The 11,922-nt window shown below is 46.7% G+C and overlaps 1 protein-coding gene across 1 annotated transcript in view; it reads right to left on the bottom strand.

Annotated features, from left to right (window-relative positions):
* Positions 1-11,922, bottom strand: part of STAB2 (stabilin 2) — a 164,092-nt gene that overhangs the window by 1,308 nt on the left and 150,862 nt on the right. Inside the window, exons 64-68 of the mRNA XM_065921136.1 lie at positions 8,352-8,471; positions 7,438-7,578; positions 4,425-4,532; positions 3,476-3,604; positions 2,427-2,543 (exon numbers count right to left, since the gene is read on the bottom strand). Coding sequence (XP_065777208.1) covers positions 2,427-2,543; positions 3,476-3,604; positions 4,425-4,532; positions 7,438-7,578; positions 8,352-8,471 — 615 coding nt within the window. The remainder of the gene's footprint in view (positions 1-2,426; positions 2,544-3,475; positions 3,605-4,424; positions 4,533-7,437; positions 7,579-8,351; positions 8,472-11,922) is intronic.

The following is an 11,922-nucleotide window of genomic DNA, read 5'->3' as shown; positions in this document are numbered from 1 at the left end:
CCTACAAACACTCTTTTTCCTGCAGTCTCTTGTGAACACACCTGGTGGGAGCGAGGGTGGCTTCATGCTGCTGACCTGTGGCTCGTGGCCTGAACATGGGTACAGTCGCGACTGCTTGAAGGTATGTGGCCCTGGACAAGTCATTTCAGCTCTGTAGTATTTTTCTCATCTATTAAGGGGCCTAATAATATTTACCTGACAGGGAGGTGTGTGAATTAAGTTAGATACTACTCTAAGGAAAACATGGGCTGTTAATCTGGTTACAAAGAGAATCCTTTCCGGTGGGCAGTGCACCCTGAACTGGGTCTGATCTGAAGCAACAGTCCAGAGGCGGCCTCCTGAACCTCCTGCTGCCTGTGGCTCGGTCAGACCGCAGCTTTGTCCATTCACATAACGGATGCTCAGTGTGTGGACTGGCTCCAGATTGTCTAGAGGCAACATCTGCCCCTTCAATATAAAAGGCGTGAGAATAAAGCATATTTGGGGCTGGTACCCTCAGCGTAGGATTCCTGTAACTGGAACATTTTTGCCACCTGGTCTGATTAGGAAGGTTGAACTGAGTCCTGCCTCTTAGGGTACTCTCACGTGCCTCAGATGAGTATTCCATGGACGGTGCTCCTGGAGCCCCGAGGAGAGGCCAGACAGCTGAGAGACCATGGAGAGCCCTGAAGAGAATGTGTAATTTCCCCCCTTGCTTTTAAAATGAGGTTGATTTCCGTATCACCAGGCTTACAGAAATAGGCTGTTAATAAATGTGGCTTAGCTGAACTTGGCCTTGCAATTTGGACTAGAAACTTTTACATGAGTTTGATTAAAAAACAATAGGATTTATGATCTGATTATTTTTCAGCATTGCAAATATATTAAATCTACTAACACAGGCACTGAGAACCATGGGATAGCTGCATTTCGTTCACTAGAAAAATAACAAATGTTGCATACTACAAGCTTAAAATCGTAGAATAAAACATTGTAATGTTTCAGTGCCAACTTATAAGAATTCAGTATAACCACTGCCTCGTGGAGTTTGGGTGCATCACCCTCCCAGTGTGGATATATTCACCACCCTGGAAGCTCTCTGAACCCCCTACTATTGGGATTTTATGGATGATGGTGGAATAGAAGAATGTGAGCTCACCTCTTATGAAAACACCAAAATGACAAGTAAGGCTTTCATTCAGATTTAACAGAGAAATCAAAAGCTTTGCAGACAAGCAAAAGCTAAGAATTCAACACCACCAGACCACCTTTTTCACAAATGCTAAAGGAACTACTCTAAGTGGACAAGGCCACAACTAGAAACAAAACCATGACTAGAAAAGCTGATTGGTAAAGGCACACATCCGGTAAACGATGGATGTCACACAACAGTGATATCAAAACCAGCAGGCAGAGGAGAGGAGAGCACAGATACCGGATACTGGAGATGCATATGAAATTAAAAGACCAGCAACTTAGGATAATCTTGTTTATATAAGGACGGCCATAACAAACCTCACAGTAACTACAAACTGAAAATCTGTAATAGCTACACAACACATTTAAAAAAAGGGGGGGGGAATTTTTATGGAGACTTCCTCATATCGACTATCAGCTACATTTCTAGCCGCCCCCCCCCCCCCCGAGGGTGGAGGGTGGAGCTGAAAAATCCCAACCTTCAAATCATGATTTGGTCTTTCTGGTGACCAACCCCCATCCAGAAGCCAACCCAGAATCTCCTCAGAACAAAAGATGTCCCTAGTATTCTTACCACTTAGGAAATCGCAGGAGTTTATGAGCTCTGGGGCAAAGACCAATATGTTTTCTCTTACCTCACTCTTAGCTTCTCAGTCCAGATCTGGTAATATAGGCAGAGTGTGTCTCGCACATTTAATGTGAACGGGGTTCCCTGCCACAGCGCTGAGGTCAGTGGCGGCTCCATCCATGCTCAAGGGTCACTAATTCTAGAAACAAGTGGCCCTTTCTTGGAAGACCAGAGCAGAACCCGCGCCCCTAGATCTAAAAGACCTCATCAAAGAGACGGAGCTCCTAAAAGCAAGAAGCAGCTCTGACAATAGGCAGAAGAATCCCGGACAACAAGTGTAAATGTTGAAGCAGTTTTAGGTCTTCCTTTGTGCCTGCTGCCTCGTCAGTGGTTGTGGCAGAATTCATCCCAAGATTTCTTCTCCCGGTCACAAGGTCGGGGTTGTGTACCCCCGAGTTCTTTTCTAGATCTAACCGATGCATGCCTCTGCCATCCACCCAGGAGAGCTCAGAACACAGAACGACCACAGGGCTTCACCCAGCTTGCTTCTAGGCTTGTGGCCTGGAGACATGTCCTAGAAGTGAGATTTCTTGGCACAGTGCCCTCCACAGTTCTGCTGAAAGACATCACTGTCCCGCCTCCTCCCCAGCTGAGCTTGTTTTAGATGAAAAGACAAACTCACCGTGAAGGGGACGTAGGAAGGTCCCAGGCCCGCTGGAGTTGCGCTCTCGTACAGGGGGTTCGAGATACTCTCAGGCTGCTGCTTGCCAAGAGCTGCGACGCCAACGTCCTCTTCTGACTGCTCGGACAGAGAATCATGGGGCTGAGCACCATAAATCCCCAAGGCGGGGCATTGCAGCCAAGTCGGAGGCTAAGGCAAGTCCCACCCCCTCCACCTGCGGGAGCTTTTCTGTTGTCCTTTTATTGAGATCTGACTTAGATGTAATATCATGCGCCAATCTTAAGTGTTCAGCTCAATGACTTCTTATATATGTTCACCCATGTGTGACCACCACCCAAATCAGCATGCAGGGCATCTCCATCCTCCAGGAGGTGCCCTCACACCCCCCTGCCCGCCAGCATCTGGTCCCCACTCACAGTAACTGCTTTTCTGACTCCCATCACCTGGAATGGTTTTGCCTGTCCTTGAACTTCATATAAAAGGAATCATGCAGCACGGTGCTTTTGCTAACTGTGATGTATATGATGCTTATGCAGGTTATCTGCCAGAAGGAAGTGACCTACTGCTTGCAGGCTGCAGCCATATCCGGCCTGCAGGGTCTCCCATGGTGAGCTGAGACCCGCTGACCCGGATGTGGGCTCAGTCGTTCAAATAGGGCCAGTGTGTTTACTGGCTGTGACCTGAGGCCTCTGGCTGTGCAGGCCCCCAGCGTGTCCCCACCCTCAGAGTCAGCATTGAAGCTTGTCTTGTGATTCCTCCAAGGTGAGTGGCCTCCTAGGCTCCTAACGAATTTGGCTCCAAGCCAAACCTCTGGCATGAAGGGCTATTGGCTACTCTTCGCCCTCCTCCATCCCCTGACTCAGGTAGAGGGCCCTGGGGCTGCCACTGCTGACCTCTTCGGGGCAGAGGCCCCATCCAGGAGACAGGAAATGTGTGCCAAGCACTCAGCGAGCCCCCTGAAGCAGCCGGCCTGCTGGAGTAGCCCAGAGCCAGGGGCTGGGTTTCAGAGTGGACCCCCATCCCCATGGTCCTGTTTTTCTGTGTCTCACCTCAAAATGCTGGAAGCCAATCGTTCTCCGGTTTAGTCGAAAGTAGGAGTATGCCGCCAAAGCAATGGCTCCGATGACCAGGACGATGGCAAAGAACACCCCTGTTCCCAGGCCAGTGTGGCCTGAAGTCTAAACACAGAAAGGCCAGCAGCTGGCATCAGAACTGGTGACTTCCCCAAAGAGGCGTGCTTCCCGGAGCCCACCCCATTCTGGCTTGCCTGAGGCATCTTGTGCTGGCTGGGATAAAAATAATGAGAAAGCTGTCCATGTGTGTCTAGCTCACATTACTTCCAGGGTCTGTTCTAAGCCCCCTTACATGAAATAATCCATTTAAATGTACAATTACACAAAGAGCTAAGAACAGTTTCTACTGTTCCCCTTTTAATATGGGAGAACGGAGACACAGACAGGGTAAGCACTTGCCCAGTGTCACACAGCCCACGAGTGGCCGAGGTGGGCTTTGAAGCCAGCCTGACTTTGGAGCTTCATACCTTTAGAACAAAGTTAGAAAACTAACATCACCGCCAACTGACCACAGCCAGCTGACCAACTCTTATAAAGCATGTGCCAGGAACCGTCTTTATTATTTTACATTAACTCACTGTCTTCCCAAGAACCCAGGAAGGAAGGCATTGTGACCTCCATTTTGCAGATAAGAAAAATGGGGCTCAATGATGTTTCTGGGGCTTGTCTGAGTTCACATGGTTACGAAGTGGAGGGGCTCAGGATTTTCACTCCCCTTCCAGTGCTTTCTCCATGGGCACATCCTGCCCTTTTCATTCAGCAAATATTGGTGGTGACAGGTGTTATGTCACTAACCCACTGGCTGGGGGCTGGGCATCCCTGAGGCCAGCTGCCACGGATGGGGTGGACAGGGCATCCAGGAGGAGCTTGCTTCTTGGGGAGTGGACACTGAGGCTCCTCCTTACCAGGAACGCTGGATACTCACCCCTGGGGTAGAGGGAGCTTTTAAAGGCTTGGAAATGACATGAATAATCCCATTGGAGGCAAAGATGTCCCACTGCAGAATGGCTCTTCCATCGACGAACCTGGTCTCCTAGGGAGGCAAGAAGAGGGCTGTTGGAGATCTCTGACCATCTGATTCTTTCCATGTGGGCAGCCCTTCCATGGAAGAAAGGTGTCCAGTGTCCCTGAGGTCCTGGAACCTGGGTTGAAACCCAGCCCATCCTCACTGACAGGCAGTGTGGGACGTGTGCTCGCCCTCTGCACAGCCCAGAACACAGCACATTAGTCGTTCTTGTGCCAACACACTGTTCTGAGCTGCAGAGAACCCAGAAGGTCATTCTATCCAGCCTGCTTGTTAACAGATGAGGGGTCAGAAGGAAAATGGTGTGATCACATAGTTAGTGATCACACACACCAAGATCGCATAGGCAGTAGGTGGCAAACCCCATGCCTCAACTCCAGACTTAGTGCTGTGAGCAACACACCACACTGTTATAAAGGGGTGTTAAGTGATCTGCTGCTGCCGCCAAGTCGCTTCAATCGTGTCCGACCTGTGCGACCCCACAGACAGCAGCCCACCAGGCTCTGCCGTCCCTGGGATTCTCCAGGCAAGAATACTGGAGTGCCAACTGGGTTGCCATTTTCTTCTTCAATGCATGAAAGTGAAAAGCGAAAGTGAAGTCGCTCAGGTTGTGTCCGACTCCTAGCGACCCCATGGACTGCAGCCTACCAGGCGCCTCTGTCCATGGGATTTTCTAGGCAAGAGCACCGGAGTGGGATGCCATTGTCTTCTCCAGTTAGGCGATCTAATTCCTTGCTAATCAAAGTGTGATCCACTGTCGTCGTGGTGTGGGAGGTGATTAGAAATGCAGAACCTTAGGGCCCACAACCCACCTGCTGAATTACAATATGCATTTTAACAAACCCATAGGCGATTTAAATGCCTGTTAGAGTTTGAGAAGCACTGGTTTAAACTACTGATCTTCAATAATAAATATCATTTATTAGGTAAGTATTAATATTCATTAGGGCTTCCCTAGTGGTCCAATGGTTAGAAGTCTGTCCACCTCCAGTGCAGGGGACACCGGTTCGATCCCTGGCCCGGGAGGATTCCACATGCCTTGGAGCAGCTGAGCCCGTGTGCCGCAGCTACTGAGCCCACACACCATAACTGCCGAAGCCTATGTGCCCTAGAACCCATGTTCCACAACAAGAGAAGCCACTGCAATGAGAAGCCTGTATGCAGCAATGAAGACCCAGTGCAGCCAAAAATAATTAAATAAAAAATTTAAAAATACACAGTGTTTATAAAAAGATATTCATTTAGCCCTTGCTACATGTTAGATACAATTATCACACATCAAAATCCCTGAATCACTGAATCTCCATAAAAGCATATGATCTGACAAAGCTACAATGAGGTAGCACTTCACACCAGTGAAAATGGCCATCATCAAAAAGCCTACAAATAATAAATGCTGGCAAGGGAGTGCAGAAAAGGGAACCCTCCCACAGTGCTGGTGGGAATACAAATTGGTGCAACAACCATGGAGAACAGTATGGAACTTCCTCAAAATACTAAAATCAGAGCAACCACATGATCTTGCAATCCTACTCCTGGGCAAACTGCCAGAGAAAGCCACAATTCAAGATGACACACACACCCTAATGTTTATGGTAGCACTATTGCAGTAGCCAAGACATGGAAGCAACCTAAACGACCATCACAGATGAATGAATAGAGAAGATGTGGTGCAAATAAACAATGGAATCTTTCTCAGCCGTAAAAAGAATGAAATAGTGCCGTTTGCAGCAACACGGACGGACCTAGATTATCTTACTAAGTAGGTCAGAAAGGTACACTTTGTATGTGTCACATATGGAATCTCAAAGAAAAAGACGAGCTTGTCTACAAGACTCATAGACTGTTAGACTACAAGACTCATAGACTATTTCTGTAAATTTATGGGTAACAAAATGGAAAGGTGGGAGGAGGGATAAATTAGGAGTACAGAATTAACATACATAACATGAAAAAAGTGTCAGTCATGTCCGACTCTTTGCGACCCCGTAGACTGTAGCCTGCCAGGCTTCTCTGTCCATGGAATTCACCAGGCAAAAGTACTGGAGTGGGTAGCCATTCCCTTCTCCAAGGGTCCTTCTCACAGGAACTATATGGTTCCCTGTGCTATTGTCTGAGCCACTAGTTGGTCAGAGGGTCAATATTTTGTAATAACTTATATAGGAAAAGAATCTGAAAATACATGTATACCTGAATATATATATATAAAAAACTGAATCATCCTGCTGTGCTCCTAAAACTAGTACAACATTGTAAATCAACTATACTTCAGTTGAAAGAATACTTTAAAAAGCCTATGATTTGAACATCATGGTCATGTTACCGCCACCACTATCACCACTTCTAATATCACAACCACCACCATCATCCCCACTCTCATCATCGAAATAATCAATACCACCATTATCAAAATAATATCACTGTTACCATCATAAGCATCATTAACATATGATGCTATCGCCATCATCAACACATCACCAACATCCCTGTCTTACAGGTAAAGAAACTGGGCCCAGAGAAGTTCAGACAAGTTACTTAAAGTCCTAGAGCAGAGTGAGTGGCAGACATACTAGGATCACTTGACTTCAAGGCTCACATGTTAACACCTGGGATAGGCTGACAATCTGATAGAAATAAAGGCAGAGAATCAGATAGCTTTAGAATGGTTTCATTTATAGGTCCTCATTATCAGCTTCTGGGGCTGGCGGTCACCAGGGGCTTAGTTCTCAAGGGGTAGGGGCTGCCTGACAGTCAGTATGGTGTGTTCTGGTCTTCAGCTGGTACCATCTTACTGCAGCTTTAGAGTTTTCTTTCACATTATAAGTGTTGCCATCTATTAAGCACCTACTCTATGCTAGAAACTTTGCATTTATTATCTCCATTTCTCCCAATAAGCCCAGAACACTTTTCATACCAGTTGACGCTGGTCCTGGCTGGAGGTGATGAGCAGCTGGCTTCCCAGCCTCGTGTGCAGGATGGTACCATTGACAAGGTCGTTGTAAAAAAAGATGCTGATGTTGGAGAGGTGGTGCTCTATGTCCCGCCCAGACAGGGTCTGAGAGGAGAGGAGAGACATAAGAATGGCCTTTAAAAGTCAAGTTATATTTTTTTGTTTTCATGATAAGGATGACACAGGAAAAAAAATCACTTCTCAAGGCCTTGGCTTTTCTGCCTCCACTTTGAAAGTCATTTTAATGGTCTAAGCAAAGCTTCCCAGTGATGTCCTGGGAGGAGTGGGTCTTGAGTGGTAACAAGTGAGCAGAGGTATTGCTTCTCTCAGCCCTCAGTGGGATAAGGGCTTGAGGCTGTTGGAGCCTGTGGGTGGGCTTAATAAACGCGGCCAGTTCCTGTGTGCCGTGACATGAAGGAGGTCGGTGCAGTAGATCAGTTGCATCCCTGGCCCCAGTTCTTCACCTCGCCCTGTATCCTTGCTCTTTGCCATATAACTCTGAGGGCCTCCCACTCTGGCTTTGGGCTCAGCCACCTGACTTTTTGGGTGTGTGGTATGTTAGCAAATGAGACCAGACAGGGTCTTAGAAAGTGCTGGCATTTTCTGCCAGAAGAACATGCCTGAGCTAACCTGCTGAAGCGTGAGAGCCCTGTGGAGCAGAGTCCCAGACAGGCCAGGCTACATCAGCTGATGGCCAGCCCAGCTCAGACACACAAGCATGCCTGGCTAAGCCCAAAAGAACTGCCAGCTGATCTGCAGTGTGTGAGCCACATAAATGTAGCTACTGCACGGTGGGGTCATTTGTGACATTGCATTGTTGAGGTGATAACTGATACTGTCTAGAAGCACTAAACACAGATACCAGGAACCCAGCTCACCTCATTTTCCCAGAGCCCACTGTTCCGGGGCACAAAGAGGGTGCTTCGGATTGACAGGTCCGTCAGGTGCTTCAGGAATGACCGGCCTCTGGCTGAGCTGTTGGAATACGCCAGCACTTCCTGGGGATAGGAAGGAGGTGGTCAGAAGGGTCAGCGTGGTGTTCAGGGGCTGGCTGGAGAGGGTGGCATCAGCCCTCTGGGAGTATTCCTGATGATCACCCCAGCTCAGGCGGCCACTCACCTGCTCATCTTTCTGACTGCCCCTTGGGAAAATTTTAGGAGGATTTTTCCTTTCCTCGATAAATCTTATGGTCCTAAGACACAGCCAGATCACAGGCCATTCTCAGCAAGGCAGCTTGTGTAGTCTTTGAAATCTTAAGTGAATTCCAGTCTTCTTTTGCCAAAAATTTGCAAGGCGCCCACTTCACCCAGAGGAAAAGCCAAAGTCCTTGCAGCGCCCATGAGGCCCAAACCACCTGGACTCTTGCTCCTCTGACCCTGCACCCAGCTGTCCTTTTGCTCACCCTGCTCCAGCCACACTGGCCTTGACATTCCTCAGGCTTGCTCAGCAACGTCCTGCCTTTCATCCTTTGCCTTCTGCCTTTGTTCCTTTTGCCTGGAATGTTCTTCCCTGAAACCTCCATGGCTAACTTCCTCTCTTCTGTCCACACTTTGCTTACTTCTTACCTTCCCACTAAGGCCTTCTCTCATCACTCTAGGCGACATGGGAATGCTGTGGGTCCCCTCCCCACCCCTGTGGTCTAGATCGCCTTCTAGCATTCAATACTATTTTCTTTATTCTGTTTCTTGTCCGTTTTGTTCACTGATATATTTCAAGCACATTGTTAAGTACTCAACAAATATTCACTGAACAGATTTTAAGAAATTGCACTTCCCAGTTCAGCACTGTCATCGTGCAGAGAACCCTGCTGCTGCCCAGAGAAGCTGAGAATTTGCTGAAGGGCACACAGCCAGTGGGTTTTGTTCTACAAAGTCTTTTCTCTGAGATGCTGTCACAAGCCACATTCCCACACAGCACACACATTGGTTTGGGTGTTCATCTTTAGAATATTTACAGTAACCCTGAGTCTTTAGGCTAGTTAAGTGGATACCTTTGGTCTGTGGACAAAGACTCACTATTTTGGGGTCCTTGGTCTAGCTTCTGCCCTGTTTCTACAAGCCCTGTACTTATGCTCCGTCCCCTCTCCTTGGCTGTGTCCTTGACCTTGCTAAGCCTCAGTTTCTTTATCTGGAAAATGGGAATAATGGCAAAAGTGACTTCATAAGGTTGCATCAGGATTTATTCTGTCTAACAAGTATTACTGAGCACCTACTATATGCTAGCCACAAGACAGAGAAAATAATTTCCCTTATGTAGTGTATGTTTTGTGAAGCAAGTGAAAAGTAACCTGAAGGGCCTCAGAGAATGCCTTGTGTGAAGAAAATACACAGGAAATGTTAGCTATTGCTATTATTGCTGTTAGTAATATCAAAGCTCAGTTCTTTGATAAGTTCAGTTCAGTTGCTCAGCTGTGTTTCACTCTTTGCAACCCCATGGACTGCAGCACACAGGCTTTCCTGTCCATCACCAGCTCCTGGAGCTTGCATATACTCATGTGCATCGAGTCAGTGATGCCATTCGACTATCTCATCCTCTGTCATCCCCTTTTCCTCCTGCCCTCAATCTGTCCCAGCATCAGGGTCTTTTCCAGTGAGTCAGTTCTTCATATAAAGTGGCCAAAGTATTGGAGTTTCAGCTTCAGCATCAGCCCTTCCAATGAATATTCAGGACTGATCTCTTTTAGGATTGACTGGTTTGAGCTCCTTGCAGTCCAAGAGACTCTCAAGTCTTCTCCAACACCACAATTCAAAAGCATCAATTCTTTGGTGCTCAGCTTTCTTTAAAGTCCAACTCTCACATCCATACATGACTACTGGGAAAAACCATAGCTTTGACTACATGGACCTTTGTTGGCAAAGTAATGTCTCTGTTTTTTAATATGCTGTCTAGGTCGGTCATAACTTTTCTTCCAAGGAGCAAGCCTCTTTTAATTTCATGGCTGCAGTCAACATCTGCAATGATTTTGGAGCCCAAGAAAATAAAGTCTCTCACTGTTTCCATTGTTTCCCCAACTATTTGCCATGAAGTGATGGGACCAGATGCCATGATCTTAGTTTTTTATAAATGTTGAGTTCTAAGCCAACTTTTTCACTCTTTCACTTTCATCAAGGGGCTTTTTAGTTCCTCTTCACTTTCTGCCATAAGGGTGGTGTCATCTGCATATCTGATGCTATTGATATTTTTCTCAGCAATCTTGATTCCAGCTTGTGCTACATCCAGCCCAGCATATCGCATGATGTACTCTGCATATAAGTTAAATAAGCAGGGTGACAATATACAACCTTGATGTACTCCTTTCCCAATTTGGAACCAGTCTGTTATTCCATGTCTGGTTCTAACTGTTGCTTCCTGACCTGCATACAGATTTCTCAGGAGGCAGGTAAGGTAGTCTGGTATTCCCATCTCTTGAAGAATTTCCACAGTTTGTTGTGATCCACACAGTCAAAGGCTTTGGTGTAGCAGAAGTAGATAGTTTTCTGGAACTCCCTTGCTTTTTTGATGATCCAATGGATGTTGGCAATTTGATCTCTTTCTAAATATAGCTTGAACATCTGGAAGTTCATGGTTCGCGTCCTGTTGAAGCCTGGCTTGGAGAATTTTGAGCATTACTTTGCTAGTGTGTGACATGAGTGCACTTGTGAGATGAGTGCAATTGTGCAGTAGTTTGAACATTCTTTGGCATAGCCTTTCTTTGGGATTAGAACGAAAACTGACCTTTTCCAGTCTTGTGGCCACTGCTGAGTTATCCAAATTTGCTGGTATATTGAGTGCAGTGCCTTAACAGCATGGCTCTATTGGAATTCCATCACCTCCACTAGCTTTGTTCGTAGTGATGCTTCCTAAGGCCCACTTGACTTCACATTCCAGGCTGTCTGGCCCTAGGTGAGTGATCACACCATCATGGTTACCTGGGTCATGAAGATCTTTTTTATATATTTCTTCTGTGTAGTCTTCCCATAGTCAATACCAATTCCTCTCTAACAGGGGCTTTCTCTTCATTGGACATGACTTGTAGAATATTAAAGTGACTTCAAACGCAGTGCAGGAATTCCCTGGTGGTCTAATGGTTAGGACTCAGTGCTTTCACTGCTGAGGGTGTGGGTTTGATCCTTAGTTGGGGAACTAAGATCCTGTAAGCCATGTAGCATGGCCAAAACTAAAAATTTTTTTTTAAAGAAAAAAGTGCAGTGAAAAACGCAAGTTGACTGTATATTGAGAATTTGGCCACTGGGTGATCACCAGGCAGACTTAACTGTGCCCCACCCTGTCCATGAAGACAAAAGAGCAATTTATTCCTACAGGGCAGACTCTGAAGCTGCTGTAGTTGAAGACAAACGGATGAGTTACCAGCTAACACCAGGATAGCATTTTCCATCTGTTGGCCCCAGGGCTAAGCACTTTACAAGTATCAAGTCATTAATTTGTCACAATGACCCTACGAGATTGGGT

The sequence above is a fragment of the Muntiacus reevesi genome, chromosome 1, assembly GCF_963930625.1.
Source record: "Muntiacus reevesi chromosome 1, mMunRee1.1, whole genome shotgun sequence".
Lineage (NCBI taxonomy): Eukaryota > Metazoa > Chordata > Mammalia > Artiodactyla > Cervidae > Muntiacus > Muntiacus reevesi.
Note: the sequence above shows the minus strand (reverse complement) of the source record. Positions and strands in the feature narration are given on the sequence as shown.